Consider the following 17,750-nt stretch of genomic DNA (forward strand, 5'->3'; position numbering starts at 1 on the left):
GGGGACGAGTGGCGTCAAAAAATATGGACCTTTGACCTTGACAGCTCCTCCTTCCCGCTTCCTCTCTTCGGTTCACTCCAATAAAAACAGAAAGTGCCCCCCGCCTTCTTTTTACTCTGTCAAACCCTTAAAAAGAAGACAAAGGATATCAGCCCATCACCCCTATCCACTTGCCACGTCACAACCCCTACCCCACCACTCCACACGTGTCGCACACTGAATCGCACCCAACTTGGCACCACCACCCTCCTACTCACCTCAAAGTCCCTGACTCACTCAGATTCTCTGCGTCCTTCCCGCTCCGTAGGAAGGAACCGAGAATCCATCCAGCCTGTATCCTCTTTATTTGTGTGCAGTTCCCCAAGTGGCAACAATCACCACGCTTCTTCACATATGTATAAATATGGAACCACTCCCTCCTAATTCATCACTACTCCACCTTCATCTCTCATATAAATAGCCCTACCCCATTATCCACTTCGCTCGCTCAACAGCTTATCACCCTTGCCCACTGCAGACCTGCTCCAATGGACCCTTTCTCTTCCTATTCCGATCCCAACTCCTACCGCTGCTTCGACTTTGCCGAGCCGTCCTCGTCGTGGTCGCCGCTGTCCGATGGCAGGAGCGCGGCAATGGCGGCGCTGGGGGGGAACTTCTCCGACGAGGAGGTGCTCCTCCTCGCATCGCATCACCCGAAGAAGCGCGCGGGGAGGAAGAAGGTCCAGGAGACGCGCCACCCCGTGTACCGTGGAGTGCGGCGTCGCAGCTCGGGCAAGTGGGTCTGCGAGATCCGCGAACCCAAGAAGAAGTCAAGGATCTGGCTCGGCACGTTTCCCACAGTGGAGATGGCGGCAAGGGCGCACGATGTGGCGGCGCTCGCGCTGAGGGGCAGGTCCGCCTGCCTCAACTTCGCGGACTCCGTGTGGAGGCTGCCTGTGCCGGCATCGGCGGACACCAAGGACATACAGAAGGCGGCGGCCAAGGCCGCGGAAGGGTTCAGGCCGGCAGTGTCCAAGGATGCGATGTCCGGGGACGAGAAGAAGTTGCGTTCAGAAGAGGGAGTGCCATATGACGATGAGGACATCTTCGGGATGCCGGGGCTGCTTGCAAATATGGCGGAGGGGATGCTCTTGCCTCCCCCACAGTGCGGCGGAGATGGATATGGCGGAGAGGACGACGGGAATTTGGATGCGTACATGTCATTATGGAGCCATTCCATCTAATCACTTCCTCAATTTCACTTGTAGTTTTTGTTGTTACGGACGACTTTGATGCCGTACTTATAAGTTTTTTTAATCGAGTGCGGATACAAGGTGAAGGGTATGAAAACAGGAGATGTTTTCGGAAACCATTTTGTGATGACGCACAGCTTTTCTGATGTTGGGCCCTCCGATAGAGCGGATAGGAAAGTGCAAACGAAGAATAGAGTAGGCTGTGATTTACTGTAACATCGAGCGTCGCATATATTTAATAAAGAAACTGCCGAGTCATCAAGAATTTGAGAGAAGTTTTCAGACTTACGCAATTTGATCTTCGAATGCATCTTGTATAAGGCAAAAGTGTGCCCGTGAAATATGCATGGGTTCTTTAGGTTCAGGTCCTTTTGGCACTCGGCTAAATTCTAAAGGAGGAGTCCTGCAAACGCGTACGGGCCCACTTTACGAGAGTTAACAGAATGACCCCCGGAACTCGTAGATAAGACAATCCCATATAAATGCATTAATCTGGAAGACATGATGATGATCCATATTGAAAATAGTTTTTTTATTTGCGGGAGACTCAGATTGTCTTTGATCCCGCAAGCCTTAAAAAATGGTGGTTGCCGTCTTCTTCTTCTGAGAAGAGGAGCATCTGCCCTGCTCATGAATCTCTCTCTATCTATTAATCATACGAGGCAAAAGAAACAAAAAAAAAAAAAAAGAATGATAGACTGTTATAAGCTGGCAATGAGTCTTCTCGGGGGCATTGGTGTTCACCTAAAGCAGCCACAGTTATCGCAATGAATAATAACACAAAGGATCCAACAGTTTTAACACAAGCCAGGATCTCTGGATTCTGGAAAGCCACCCGACAAGATTTTTAATGGGGAACATGCTGAATCATTCACTTGATATTTCTGCAACAAAGCCTGTCTCCGCAATATGCCTGAACTTCAGGGAGATTAGTTTCTTTACTTACCACATAACTTCATAGTCTCAAAGTACTCTTCATACGAAACTTTTCTGACCAACGTGGCACTCGAGTCTTGACCAACTAAGAAGTTTTCTTAGCAAAAACCCGAGAAAGCAATGAGAAGTTATGATTACATAAGGATACTGCTGATCCTATAGAAATCGATTTTTTTTTAAAAAACGCAGATGACCCCTATGTGGAAAACAAGCATTTCACGTACAGCAAAGCATATACACCATCAGATAAGAGGGAAAGCCAACGAAACAATTGGGTAAAGAAATCCACGTAACTGACACAATTTGCCATCTGATTAGTGCGCGCGTCTTACGACAAAGTCTACTTCACCTTCTTTAGGAGAATTTTTGTCCTCAACTCGACATCATCTCTGATGAGGCTCCACCAGAGGTAAGAAAGAGGAATGGTGGTGGCGTGCCAAAGCGCATGAGCATCCACAAAACCCATATAGGGGGGAAAGTCATATATTTCCAATAGCATGGCCAAACCTCCACCCACCACTACTACCCACAACTTCCAACGTGAAGGATGGCGGGTAACGCCTGCCCAAATTGCCCATATAAGAAGTCGAGTAATTCCCATGACCACGCAGACCTTCATGTTCAATTCCCACCTGAAAAATCATCAATTAGATCACTGCCATTTCCCAAATTTCGTACTCACTGTGCCATGCGTGATAGTACTAAAAATCCTATTTCAAATAATGCAGTGAATAAGATCGCTAGTTATAATGTCTTGCTTGCCGGAGTCGACCCACTGTCAAACTGACCATGAGACTTTCTATGCAAGTGACCAACCTTGGCCCAGGCAAGAAATGTAGTTTATTTAGTTTCCTGGCTCTAAGTTCAATAGGAATTACAGCCTAGAACTCATGGCAGAGGCAGGCTTCACCAGTCTAATGAGTAGGTGTGATTGAAAGAAATATGGTATTTTCAATAATATGTGAGTTGGTTATCACATATAAATATACACTGGACCCCATACAAGCACGGTTATTCATAATTCCAAACCTTCAATGTGATTAGTGACAAAGAGAGAAGAAGGGTTACTTTTAGAGAAAGTTATTTACCATAATCGAATTGGTAAAAGTTCATATACAGGATATGAGTCGTCACAAATGCAATAATCGGGGCAGAAAGCATGACCCTGGAAGCCTCAGCCCTTACGTTCAAAGCTCTTAGTAAAAGCCAAAATGAGGGAAAATCCAAGCAATGCCACGGCAGAGGAGGAGTCCAGCTTTTCAGTCAACTCAACATCTCTAGTCAAATTCACATGTTAGCTGAGCCAAATCACAAAAAACAATTGCACCATACTTGCAATATGTCCTTGGAAGGGACATTGATTGGATAGGTATAGTCAAGTTATATGAGATGCATTGTGAATATACTTTGTCCAACAAGAGGTCTCAATGTCAACAATTCATCAGAGAATATCATATGCCAAGCTATCATTTAAAGCAGCTTGTTCTTATTTTACATCTTGTGCCTTCCTCGTATAAAGTAAGTGGCAGAGCATTTAATAGCTAGCAATTTTGGTCATGATAAGATGAAAAATAACAGTAAAATTGGAAAGCTCGTATCTAGTATCTAGTACCGATAATAGTATCCATTAAAAAGAAAAGGAAAAATTAGTCTAGTGACAAGCATAAATATTTTAAGGTTGTCTTAATTTTGACAAAATTAGACGCGCATCCTGCTTTCGGGGGAAGAGTGCCAGAGCTGTGGAATTAAGAAGCTTTTTGGAGCCTGAAGCTCTGTCAAGAGCCATCGTCTACACATGAAGAATAAAACACAGACATAAATCTATTGATGAATACTATATATTACCGACTGTGGAAGACAGCACTCCAAAACCATGGAAAAGGTGCCGTATGTGTGCCACCAGCCAGTATATTCATAGTAAGTTTTCCTGTCTGGTCTCAAAGGTAGCTTGTAGTACAAAAGGATGAAAAAGGATAGCCAGCCATGAAATTGCACGGAGAGGTTGAGGGCAGAGAGTGCCACAGAAACAGGCTCCTAACAAAGACGAGAAAAATTGTCATAACAAGCTTGAATACACTGGGGTTAAGATCCATCTACGTGTATGAAATGCTTAGAAGTAGTGCTTCGAAGAATCAGTAGGGAAAACCTGGATGCCACAAACACGAAGAAAAGGCCACTTTCCATGATATTTCATAGGCTTGCCACCGAGAGTCGTTCTTTCCTCCTCTCTTGCGAGCATGCAGTGGTAGCGGCAATCGCTTTGGCAGTCCCATCGCTTCCACCGCAAATACAGCGGTCCTTGCATATACCATGGACCATCGACAGGCCTCCCATCAGACGAGAATTTACAATGGTGGAAGCATTGGTCCCCCACACATCCAGATTGCTCACACTTCTCCACACAAGACCTAACAACATTACAAAGTAATTCGGCTAAGACTCTCACTTTGATCATAAGTATTTCATATCGACCGGAAAGGAACTTTGTGTTGCTAAAACTAGCATAAAAAGGTGGGGGCACCGAAGTAGGCCGACCACTTGCAGTTGTTTCGCTGAAAGGTCATCACAGGAAATGACAAGTAACAGATTTCGATGGAAGACTATCTGACCGATGCATAATGCATGCTCACTTTCCCTTTTGTTGGAATTTTTCATCCAATTTCTAGAGTCTTCTAGGATGAGCATTTGCTAGTGCAGTTTGGAAAAATCTTACAAAGAAATATGGTATATGGGCGGAAAAAAGGAAGCTGTCTAAAAGACTCCACCAAATTCTCAAATGTTCAAAGAGAAGTCAATTGTGACTGCAATTTGAAGACTGCGTGGACAGCATTCAAGAGGAATCTAATTGAGAAGTTGTCAAAGAGATGAGCTATAAAGAGAAGTCCAGAATCCTCTAAGGCGGTTGTACTTAGTCGGTGGAAATGCCCATAAAAAGGCCCTAACTCATTCATGTAAAGAGGTGTGAGGGGAGCATTACAATAAACTCCACATCTTTAGCTCCTCCACTGATACTCCTCCATCAACTATATTTGTACAACTATTTTGTTCAACTAATGAAACTATTTTTCCATTATCCCATGACCAATATCCTTGAGCTATCCTACCTTGTCCTTTGTCTATCCTCTATCAAATATGTCCTACACATATACTTGCACACATTCAAATCACAAATTATCATTGAGATCAAAATTATGCTTCCGTGCAATTTCTAAAAATCAACATGGTATTAGAGCTCCAAATTCTACAATTGGTATCAGAGCTCGTCACGTCGTATGGTTTTGGGCATTTGTCCTCACCATCCTTAAATCCCAAGCCCAAGCGAGAGCCAACAGAGTCGGAGCCTACGAGAGCCATAACCAGAGTCTGAGCCTGAGCTAACAACAACAACTAGGAGTATGTTGATGGCCCGAGCCATATGGGACATCATTGAAGAAAGTCATGCTGATTTGAAGGTGATGGGTTTTCTTTGTGAATAATGGGCCGCTCATGATGGGCTAATCCAGCCCATGAAAGGAAATAACTCCACTTGACAGTTATTGTCTAGACACAAAAAGTGAGAACACACGTAAGAGTGTGTGTAGGTTTTGCATTTTTTATTATCAGAAACTTATTCTCACAAAAAGGACAAAGAAGAAGGGATTTTGTTCAACGATCTAAGGATTGTTCTCTCTCTCGACGTTGCAAAAGGAACATTTAATCCGTGGAAAACAAGGTACGTCCCTATTGGTGATGTACTTTAACGATCGGTGATTCAAGTTTATACTGGGTACGTTTTTCGTATACGTTTTTTGGGCGATACTCGTTAGTTCGAGTTTTATGTCGTTTAGGAATTTGTTTCCGTCTTTCCGCATTTCTAGGAATCTGTTTCCTTCATTAGTATCAGAGCATGTGTTCTTATTTCCTGATCGTTTAATATGCTTATTACACGGATTGATGGCTGGAATTCGTGAAACGGCGCCGACGAATGCTCGGGTACGAAAACCGACACCGACCGTGCTGTTCGGGATCGTTTCTCGAAATTTCGTGCGATAAATTTTATTTTTGAAGGCATAGGGTCGTAGTGCTCGTCAATACGAGCAAAATGACGGGTGGCACACCGCCGGGGGAAGCCGGACGCGCCTCCATGCGCCGCCGCAAGTGGCGGCTACGCCGGCACGTGCGTCGCATGTGCGCAGCGGTTACCGCCGCACACGTGCGCCGCACGCGCCATGCGTGCGCGTGTGGGCGTGGCTGACGTCAGCCATGTCGGTTATATTTTTATGTTTTCTTTTTGGGCCGAAAGGCCCGGCCCAGCCCGGCAGGCCGACCCAACCCGGGTGTTCCGATCCGACCCGTTGTCCGACCCGTTGACCATTTTGACCCGATCCGTTGACTGGTCATACGTTGACCTGCGTTGACCACCGTTGACCATCGTTGACCGTTGACCGGCATTGACCAGAGTTGACCCAAAAAAAAAAATATTTGGGGGTTTCTGTCTGGTTGAATAGTATCGTGGGAGCTCTAACTGGAGCATTCTTGGCAACGATATGTGCATACTGGAATGTCTATTGTGATGTTCAATGGATTATGTGTTAATCCTTTAATTGTTCTGCATTTGTTGCAGGAACAAAGGCGCGCCATTGACACACATCGATAGTTGTGAGGATGGATGAACAAATGAATACACTCGCGAAGTTGAAAGCTGATTTAGCTGCCTATCGGTGGGATGGATGCCACATGGAAATGCACATCATGAAGGTTAACAAGATGATGCGGGCTATAATCTCGAATGGATACCATATGTTGGATTCAGAAAAGATTGATGCCCTAAGAACCACTCTTCCTTATGAGTGGAAAATGCTGATTGATGATTTGTGGAAGGGTCCGGAGATAATATTTTATGAAGATGGTGGATGGGATGACGGGGGTGATCCATGGATTCCAGAATACAAAAAGTTTGCTTTGGATTTTCTTAAGGAATTCATAAGGATTGGAGCGAAAAAGACGTCGACCCTTGGGGTGAATTCATCCTGGCGCAGAATGAATGCACCATGGGAAAAACCCAAGGGATTTACAACAGTCTTTTCATGGCTGCCCGATACGACCATCGATCTTTCAAAGGGTTTTGACAATGAGAAATTTCTTAAGTCTTTTCCCAGTTCTTAAGAAAGTTAGGAATCGGTGGCTTTATTTAATCTTAGTTTGGTTTTAGATATCCTAGGTGGATATTACTGTTCATGTTGATGTTGATGTTTTCTTTCCTATGCTGGATTGGTTCCTTATGTAAATATTTTTTTTAATAAAGAGATATTGATGGATATTTTCTGTTATGAATAGTTTATGGTACTATTCTATTATAATATCTGTCTTATTAAAATCATGTGGTTGAGTGGGAGTTCTAAAAGTTTTAGTAACTTTAAAGAACGTAATTTTACCTTAATGATTATATTAACGATAATTTCATATTAAGATTTTTAGATGATGATTGGGAACATAGTGAACTTTCAAATCTAAAAACTATGTGAAATTACTCATTAATATAATCAGTTTGTGTAAAACTGATGTATAAATGAGTGGCATTAATAATTCGTGCTATATATCTGAAATGTTCAGATACCATGGCTTCAGCAACTAAGAACATAGTGGCTGAATTGAACAAAGGAGAGAAATTGAACGGCGAAAATTATGAAATATGGAACATGAAAATCCAATATGTGCTAGAAGAACAAGAAGCACTAGAAGCTCTTAATCAACTTATGGAAGAACTTGATGATGGGAACACTGCACAGCATAAAGAGAGACAGAGATGCATTTGCTGTTTGGAAGAGGAAGAACTCGCTTGCTCGCATCACGTTGCTGAGTAGCATGGAGAATGATATTATGCAAGAGTTCAGGCGTTTTGAGAATGCCAAGGAAATGTGTGAAGTATTAGCAGCGAGATTTGGTCATACGTCAGTGACCAAGCTGAGACAGCTCACTATAAGGTTTGACTCGTATAAGAAGCCTCATGGTCAGTCCATGAAACAACACCTGAGAAAGATGTCGAACATGATTGTTGAGCTGAAGGATGCTGGACACATTCTGACTGATGAATAGCAAGTGCTAGCAATGATCCGTTCCTTGCCTCAAAGCTGGGAGCACATGAAGGTGCACCTGACCCATAATGAAAACATCAAAACCTTTGAAGATGCCATGCGCCATCTTGAGTTAGAAGAGGATCGCCTCCTGGCGGCGAAACCAGAAACCGATATCTATTATGCTGGTTCTAGCTCACATGGGGCTTCGAGCTCCAAGCGCAAGCGTGTCGAAAGGTTTATGAAATGGAAAGGCAAGGGAACAAGTTCTTCGGGTAAGAAACCAAAATTTAATCAACAAGACAAAGGAAAGCGTTCTTTTGTTAAGAAGATGTCGAGGGTGAAATGCTACAACTGTAGCAAGAAGGGCCACTTCGCTCGCGATTGCGGCGAGCCAAAGAAGGTAAACTCCTTGCATTCTTGAGAACTTTGCCTATGTGTCAAGTTCTGTATTTTTTAACTTGAATCAAATCCTTTGTGGACTGTAGATTCGGGAGCAACAGGACCATGTAGCGAAGGATAGAGAAGCCTTCGTAGAATTCGACGAGTTCCAACGGGAACTAAATGGATTTATGTAGGGAACAACTCGAGCTGAGGTTAAAGGAATTGGCACCGATTAATTATGCGTGGTGGACGCACTTTGTTCCTACATGATGTATTATATGCTCCGGAAATTCGTGAACTTAGTGTCCTGTTTTTAGTGTTGATTCGACTTGGTTTTAATTTGAACTTCCATAACAATGGTGTAGACTTGTATTTAGGTACGAGTTATTATGGTTGTGGTTATTTTCTAGATGGTTTTATTGTACTGGATGTTGATTATGTAAATGTCAATATTTGTTATTCCCACTTCACGTCTTCTACTTCGTGTGACAATGATGTGAACGTATGGCATGCTAGGCTTGGCCATATAGGCCAACAACGAATGAATAGATTAGCCAAAGAAGGCTTAATGGGCAATATTGAAAAAGTCGATTTGCCCACTTGTGAACACTGCTTAGCTGGGAAAACAACAAGGAAACCATTTAGAAAAGGAACAAGAGCTGAATTTCCTTTGCAGTTAATCCATTATGACATTTGTGGTCCAATGAATGTGAGGGCTAGATATGGGGCTATTTATTTTATCACATTTATTGATGATTATACTCGATTCAGATATGTCTATTTGATTTCTCATAAATCTGAAGCTTTTAGTTGCTTCAAGATATTTATGAACTTGGTGGAAAATCAATTAGATAAGAAAATAAAAGCATTGAGATCCGATCGAGGTCGAGAATATCTATCTGATGAGTTCAGAAATTTGTGTGATGAAAAGGGAATAGAAAGACAGTTGTCTATTCCCTATACTCCTCAACAAAATGGTGTTGCGGAAAAGAGAAACATAACCCTACTAGAAATGGTTAGGTCTATGATGGCATAAGCTAACTTACCTATCACTTTTTGGGGTGATATTTTGTTAACTGCTGCTTATGTACTTAACCGTGTGCCTTCTAAATCAGTTACTTCCACTCCGTATGAGTTATGGACAGGTAGAAAACCCGATTTAAGTTTTCTTAAACCTTGGGGTTGTGCTGCTTATACTCACGAGCCCTCTCACAAGTATGGAAAACTGGGTCCTAGAGGCAAGAAGAGTATTTTTATTAGATACTCAGAGCACTCGAAAGGGTATGTGTTTATAGGTGAGCAAGAAAGTGGGAGTATTACTGAATTTGAATCACGAGATGTCACATTCTTAGAGAATGAGTTTCCTAAGAAGGGCGAAATAGGTGATGACTACTCACTATTTGAAACTTTGGATCCTGATAGTGAAATCGATAAAGTTCGTCCAAGTGGAAGCAATGTGAGAAGTAAGGAATTGAATTCGACTCAATCTCAATTGCAACCTTTTGATGAGACGATTCCGTCATTATCTAATCCAAGTGGGAGCATAATGGAGAATGATATACCACGTGTACAATTTCCCATACGGCGAACAAGTCGCAAAAGTATTCCCCGACGACGTTTTGACATTGAAGGGGAAACTTTCATGATCGCTCCACAAAATGAAGACGAGCCAAGGAATGTAAATGAGGCTCTAAATTGCCTAACAAAGAAAAATGGATGATTGCAATGAAAGAAGAAATGGAGTCAATAAAGTCAAACCATGTTTGGGAACTGGTTAATCTTCCAGAAGGACGCAAAACTATTGGGAATAAATGGGTTCTCAAAATAAAACGCAAATCCGATGGCTCAATAGAAAGATATAAAGCTCGCCTAGTGGCGAAAGGGTATAATCAATAGGAAGAAATTGATTATGAAGAAACTTTCTCTCCTGTAGTGAGATTTACCTCAATTCGCCTTATTCTGGCAATAGTGACAAGCATGGATCTTGAATTACATCAAATGGATGTAAAGACTGCTTTTCTAAATGGAGAATTAGAAGAAGAAATTTACATGGAGCAGCCAGTAGGCTTCGTTGTGAAAGGCCAAGAACAAAGAGTATATCGACTTCTAATATCGATATATGGCCTTAAGCAGTCTTCGAGACAATGGTATATACGTTTTCATAATGCCATAGTGGCGTTTGATTTTACAATGATTGATGAAGATCATTGCGTGTATATCAAAAGATCCAAAGATCAATTTGTGATTTTATCATTATATGTTGATGATATACTGATTGCCGGAAGCAATATGGAGTTGGTTAATACTATTAAGAGTTGGTTATCGTCCAATTTTGAGATGAAAGATATGGGTGAGGCTGCATATATTCTTGGAGTTAAGATTTCAAGAGATCGTTCCAAGAGATTATTGTCTCTTTCGCAAGAGACTTATATAAATAAAGTTCTTGAACGATTTTGTATGCAAGACTGTAAACCCATGGATACTCCTATTACAAAAGGTGAAGGATTGAGCCATAGATTGTGTCCTAAGACTCCACAAGAGAAGGAACAAATGAAATGTGTTCCTTATGCTAGTGCTATTGGAAGTTTAATGTACGCTATGATGTGTACAAGACCTGACATATGTTTTGCAGTTGGGATGGTAAGTAGGTACCAATCCAATCCAGGTCAAGCACATTGAAAAGCCGTAAAAAGAATCATGAGGTATCTAAAGGGTACTGCTAATTATTCACTGAGTTATCAAGGCAAGGATCTGCGACTTGAAGGCTACTCAGATGCTGATTGGGGAGGAGATTTAGATTAAAGGAAATCTACCTCTGGTTTTGTTTACTTACTGAATAATGGCGCCATATCATGGAGCAGTAAGAAACAAACATGTATAGCATTGTCCACGATGGAAGCTGAGTTCGTGGCGTTGTCAGGAGCAGTATAAGAAGGTGTTTGGCTTAAGAGATTTTTGGATCATTTAGGTGTTGCTAAGAATGCTGAAAACTCATTGTTAGTCAATAGTGATAGTCAAGTAGCGATAGCATACACCAAGGATCCGAAATATCATGGCAAGACCAAACATATAGATACCAAGTATAACTTTGTCAAGGATATGATTGCACGAAAAGATGTGAACTTGCAGTACATATCTACGCAAAAAAATGATAGCTGATCCTATGACGAAGCCAATTCCAAGAGACGTTTTCTATGGTCATGTAAAATCTCTGGGACTGCATAGAAAGTGATGTACTGAATATTGTATTTTTCCCTGAGTGTTCACATTTAATGAAGTTGCTCTCTCATTATTAATGCCTATGAATTTATTTAATATTTATGCATCTCAATGCTTAGTGCATTATATCGAGAAAGTATGTCTGACAGATGAGATTAGCCCACTTACACGGGTAATCGCCTCTATTTACTGTGCGATAAATAGAGATGAGACAATTTTTTTTAAGCTTATTATTTGGGTGATAATTGAGAGCTCAAGCTTAAATTACAAATGTCGCCTTAACTGAATATTAAGATGAGGATATAATATTTACTATGTCCGAAGGTAAAATAACCCACATATTTTACTTTATCTGTCAATGATGCCAGATGTGAGTTCTGATGAATTCTTTAAAAGAGCAGATACGTGAACTCAAGTCTAGATATTAAGTATATCTAAACTATCATCTGTACGGCATTAAGTATAAAGACATGCGCTCCTAGGGGAAGGAGAGAATGCCGTAATACGTATTTCATATTACGTATGCATAAGACGACCTATAAGAGTGGCAAAAGTTTTTGATCTCAACTTTATGCCGTGTGAGACTCTTGAGGATAAGAGTTCCTCATTAAATGCCCTCATGACTCTAACTTATTCTCAAAATTTCTATTCAGTGTTCGCTATCTTAGGGTGTTGCCAATGATCATGAATAATTCGATCTAATGGGGCATTTCTAGAAAAGCGAATTGAACTGAAATGGAGAGGATTAAGGAAAGGGGAAGATCAATTTATTTGTGATGTCATATTTTTTTTGTATTCACAGGTCGACCAATTATAATTTTGAGTAAATCATAGTTGTGAATACAATATACGAGATACTAAAAGAGATCAAGAGAGATATAAATGTGACTGATTGATCTAGGGTATTACATACTATATCTACTCGATAACGTAATGCCCAATTTGAGCTGCTATGTGTTCCTAACAGATGCATAGCAACGAGCTCTCGAAGTATGCTGGTCGCACGGATTATTTGTTGATATGAACATTGCATAAAAGAGAGAGTTAATGTTTAGCCCACCATATGCGAGTGGGAGATGATGGGTTTTCTTTGTGAATAATGGGCCGCTCATGATGGGCTAACCCAGCCTATGAAAGGAAATAACTGCACTCGGCAGTTATTGTCTAGACACAAAAAGTGAGAACACACGTAAGAGTGTGTGTGGGTTTTGCATTTTTTATTATCAGAAACTTATTCTCACAAAAGGACAAAGAAGAAGGGATTTTGTTCAACGATCTAAGGATTGTTCTCTCTCTCGACGTTGCAAAAGAAACATTTAATCCGTGGAAAACAAGGTACGTCCCTATTGGTGATGTACTTTAACGATCAGTGATTCAAGTTTATACTGGGTACGTTTTTCGTATACGTTTTTTGGGCGATACTCGTTAGTTCGAGTTTTATGTCGTTTAGGAATTTGTTTCCGTCTTTCCGCATTTCTAGGAATCTGTTTCCTTCAGAAGGCAAGTGCAAGTGTTCCAACAAGATGATGCAAGGGATCCTGGAATAAAGATCGTGAAAAGGCACGGAACAAACTACAGAAGAATTTCAAGGTACGTTTGAAACATTAAGCGATTTACTTGGAATACCCCGAAATGAGTCAAGGGAGAGCGTTGGAATTTGTGATCCATTTTTTCTGAACAATCTAGAAACTATTGGATGAATCTTGCAAGAGTTGCAGACAGCCGAAGAACGTGAGAAGACCAACTTGCAAAGAAGAATATGCCGGAAATTACAAATATGGGCAGCAAGAAGCCACGTTGAAGAAGGAAAACCTTAGTCACTATTTGTGGTCAACAAAGTAACTTCTATGGTTGAGAAGAGTACACGTTGCTGTAAAATTAAGTGGCAGAGAGCTGTCTTGTTGTCTGTGGAGAGGTTCTATAAATAGTGCCTCTTCTCGTTGTTATGAGGGCATGGGGAGTTAAGAGAATAAACTCTATATCCTTCTACTCCTTCACCCACGCCAACATTTCCTCCCACAATTATGTAACACCATATTTCTGTCAGCTAAAGAAACTATATTCTTGTCCCAAAAGCCTTACCTATATTTCTCAAAATATCTTATTTTTGTCCATCCTCGACCAAGTAGTACCTTATACACTCATACACTTGCACACATCAAAACACAAACTATCATAAATACAAAAATCATGCTTCTGCACAACATCAAATACTAATGGTAGTATTAGAGCCTCATAGCTCAAGAATGTACAATCGGTATCGGAGCCAGACACGTTTGGATCGTTTTGGGCGTTTGTCATCACCATCCTTAACTAAAATTAAAGCCGGAGCCAAAGCTAACAACTATAACTAGGAGCATTTTGATGGCCCAAGACATTTGGGACATCGTTGGAAAAAAAAGGTATCGGATGCACATCATGCGGACCAAGTTCATCTAAATTGCTATTGATAATATGAATTCCGTGACGAGATCCACATGATTAATGATTTCAATGTTTTTAATATATGTACTATAGTCTATTCTTTTGATATTCATGTACTTACAGCTTAGCAATGGTCATTGGGTTATGTTGGCCCAAGCGCGGTACAGCCCGACACAATTGGTCTTGTGCTGGCCGAGCTTGTTCAGAGAAAGGTCTCGAGAGAGAGAGAAATCTATGCCATGTTTGATTAGTATCATGACTAGAGAAAGTAACCTCCTCTAATAAATCCAGTAATGCTTCGCCTGTCTACACGCATGCACTTGCACGCATTCAAATCACAAACTATCGTTGAGATCAAAACAATGCTTTCGTGCAATTCTAAAAATCAACATGGTATCACAGCTCCAAATTCTACACATTTTGTATCATTTTGCGATGTTTGGCTCAACAAACCAATCAATGGAAAATATTTCCATGGTCAAAGACTAAAGGGAGACTCATATAGATCACTATGGAGAATGATCGACACCGCACTGGTGAGATTAAGTATCTATGTCAGCATTAATAATTAGCCACCGCTACCATCATCACCACCTTCACCAGCCATCAACCTTCGCAGTCACCAGAGCCGCTGAATTACCACAACTGTTGCTAAAACTTACCCATAACGGCCATCATTCTATTTGGTAAGAAATTGATAAAATTTAGCCGTTCGTATTCAATTACTATCAAACAACTTTTATCTCTATTTTCAGCACTTGAAGATAACCAGCACTTGTTATTCGAGATCAATCCGCATCTCATCTCCAATGACCACTACCAATCTCATTTCCTCCAACTCCCACTGATCTGCTACGATCTTATGTTGACCATTCCAAATTCTCCAGACTCTTAGAGAACAGATTCGTCCCCAACGAACAATGTACAGTAATGGACATCAGTTTCAAACATATTGAACCAGCCACCCATCCTCAAAAATCAAAACACTGTATACCTAGTCCCCGTTGCTCAAAACAATGTAGTAAAGACCCTTCAAATACAACAGCCAAAACTCCCCAAAAAGCTCTCTGAAGCACCTGAACAAAGATTGGAAAAATAAAGGAGAGAGAGATGCAGAACAAAATCGAGTTGGATGGTGAATCGGGGGAGCCATACGTCAGAAGGTACAACTAGATTTGTCAAACGGGTGGGTCGAGTCGGGTTTGGATCGGGTAAAAAATGATCCGACCCAAATAGACTCATTTAAACCGTTTTCATCCATTTCCATATAATACAAATCTAATGACTGATACCCGACCCAATCCATACACAATCCATACTCAATCCAACTCATATTGCTAAAACACTTTCATATTTAACTCAATTTAGAATAACTCATACTCAGACTAAAATGAGAGTACGGGGTGAGTGAGCACGAGATTGAGTGAAAGTAAGATATATGAGTTGAGTTTAAATAAGTTGTAAATTCATTTATGATCAATTTATAATCCATTTAATATCGATATTATATTTATATTGATTTATTTACTGATTATAACTAATTCATTTATGACCCATTATGTCTTATTTTGACAGGGTACAACCGACGAACTTGTCCGAGTGGGACGAGTGGCGTCAAAAAATATGGACCTTTGACCTTGACAGCTCCTCCTTCCCGCTTCCTCTCTTCGGTTCACTCCAATAAAAACAGAAAGTGCCCCCCGCCTTCTTTTTACTCTGTCAAACCTCAAAAAGAAGACAAAAGATATCAGCCCACAACCCCTATCCACTTGCCACGTCACAAACCCTACCCCACCGCTCCACACGTGTCGCACACTGAATCGCACCCAACTTGGCACCACCACCCTCCTACTCACCTCAAAGTCCCAGACTCACTCAGATTCTCTGCGTCCTTCCCGCTCCGTAGGAAGGAACCGAGAATCCATCCAGCCTGTATCCTCTTTTTCCCGTGTCCAGCTCCCCAAGTGGTAACAATCCCCACGCTTCTTCACATATGTATAAATATGGAACCACTCCGTCCTAATTCATCACTACTCCACCTTCATCTCTCATATAAACAGCCCTACCCCATTATCCACTTCGCTCGCTCAACAGCTTATCACCCTTGCCCACTGCAGACCTGCTCCAATGGACCCTTTCTCTTCCTATTCCGATCCCAACTCCTACCGCTGCTTCGACTTTGCCGAGCCGTCCTCGTCATGGTCGCCGCTGTCCGATGGCAGGAGCGCGGCAATGGCGGTGCTCAGGGGGAACTTCTCTGACGAGGAGGTGCTCCTCGCATCGCATCACCCGAAGAAGCGTGCGGGGAGGAAGAAAGTCCAGGAGACGCGCCACCCCGTGTACCGTGGGGTGCGGCGTCGCAGCTCGGGCAAGTGGGTCTGCGAGGTCCGCGAGCCCAAAAAGAAGTCGAGGATCTGGCTCGGCACGTTTCCCACCGTGGAGATGGCGGCAAGGGCGCACGATGTGGCGGCGCTCGCGCTGAGGGGCAGGTCCGCCTGCCTCAACTTCGCAGACTCCGTGTGGAGGCTGCCTGTGCCGGCATCGGCGGACACCAAGGACATACAGAAGGCGGCAGCCAAGGCCGCAGAAGGGTTCGGGCCGGCAGTGTCCAAGGATGCGATGTCCGGGGACGAGAAGAAGTTGCGTTCAGAAGAGGGAGTGCCATATGACGATGAGGACATCTTCGGGATGCCGGGGCTGCTTGCAAATATGGCGGAGGGGATGCTCTTGCCTCCCCCACAGTGCGGCGGAGATGGATATGGCGGAGAGGACGACGGGAATTTGGATGCGTACATGTCATTATGGAGCCATTCCATCTAGGGGTAAGCATAGTTCCTCGGTAGAACCTGGAACCTTCAATCGGATAGGTTTCCACGGATCCAATTCAAGATTCCAAAGCATGTATGATAGGTTTCAGGTTCAAAAAATTATGGAACATGTTTCAACGGGCAGCCTATAACCTAGAACCTGGAACAAGTTTTTGTATTTTTTTTTTGTCTAATGTTTTCGTGCAATCTTGCGGTTTTTTATGACATCCGATGATAAGTATACAATCTTGAATCACTAATCTGAGCTTCCATTTTACAACTGAGACTTTTACTTTGTTAATGTTTCATATTTTTAGTATGTCTAAATATAAATCATGATAAGTAAATTGTAGCAGCAAATGGTGGGCATAAAATGTGATGTTTAACTGCAATCGTTCAATTAATAATAGAGATGGAACCTCGGTAGATCCTGGAACTTGTGATTGGGTAGATTCCAGATTTTAGGGGATGCAAGTAGATTCTAAGATCTAAAAATGAGGAACATGCTTCAATAAGTAAGTTCCCGAAACCTGTACGGAACCTGAAATCGCTTACCCCTAATTCCATCTAATCACTTCTCAATTTCACTTGCAGTTTTTGTCGTTAGGGACGACTTTGATGCCGTACTTAGAAGCGTGAGGATACAAGGTGAAGGGTATGAAAACAGAAGATGTTTTCGGAAGCCAATTTGTGGC

The 17,750-nt window shown here is 42.0% G+C and overlaps 2 protein-coding genes and 1 long non-coding RNA gene across 3 annotated transcripts; all 3 read left to right on the top strand.

Moving 5' to 3' along the window:
• The first annotated feature begins 416 nt into the window (after positions 1–416).
• On the top strand, positions 417–1,316 carry LOC130134910 (dehydration-responsive element-binding protein 1B-like). Its single transcript, XM_056302833.1, has one exon. It carries the CDS (start codon positions 528–530, stop codon positions 1,221–1,223), a length of 696 nt encoding a protein of 231 aa, XP_056158808.1. The 5' UTR covers positions 417–527; the 3' UTR covers positions 1,224–1,316.
• A 4,183-nt stretch (positions 1,317–5,499) lies between these two features.
• On the top strand, positions 5,500–14,364 carry LOC130134913 (uncharacterized). The gene is made up of 2 exons (XR_008814438.1): positions 5,500–5,620; positions 13,325–14,364. It is a non-coding gene; the product is annotated as an uncharacterized LOC130134913 (long non-coding RNA).
• Positions 14,365–16,264: 1,900 nt separating this feature from the next.
• On the top strand, positions 16,265–17,159 carry LOC130134911 (dehydration-responsive element-binding protein 1B-like). Its single transcript, XM_056302834.1, has one exon. The coding sequence runs from the start codon at positions 16,376–16,378 to the stop codon at positions 17,066–17,068; it is 693 nt and encodes a 230-aa protein (XP_056158809.1). The 5' UTR covers positions 16,265–16,375; the 3' UTR covers positions 17,069–17,159.
• Positions 17,160–17,750: the final 591 nt, after the last annotated feature.

The sequence above is a fragment of the Syzygium oleosum genome, unplaced genomic scaffold (assembly GCF_021117445.2).
Source record: "Syzygium oleosum isolate NSW1041296 unplaced genomic scaffold, Sole_v2.1 Sole_v2.25, whole genome shotgun sequence".
Taxonomy (NCBI): Eukaryota; Viridiplantae; Streptophyta; class Magnoliopsida; order Myrtales; family Myrtaceae; genus Syzygium; species Syzygium oleosum.

Bases quoted from the DNA above. Each gene is read 5' to 3' on its own strand.
- LOC130134910 (XM_056302833.1), top strand. From the start codon at position 528: ATGGACCCTTTCTCTTCCTATTCCGATCCCAACTCCTACCGCTGCTTC.
- LOC130134911 (XM_056302834.1), top strand. From the start codon at position 16,376: ATGGACCCTTTCTCTTCCTATTCCGATCCCAACTCCTACCGCTGCTTC.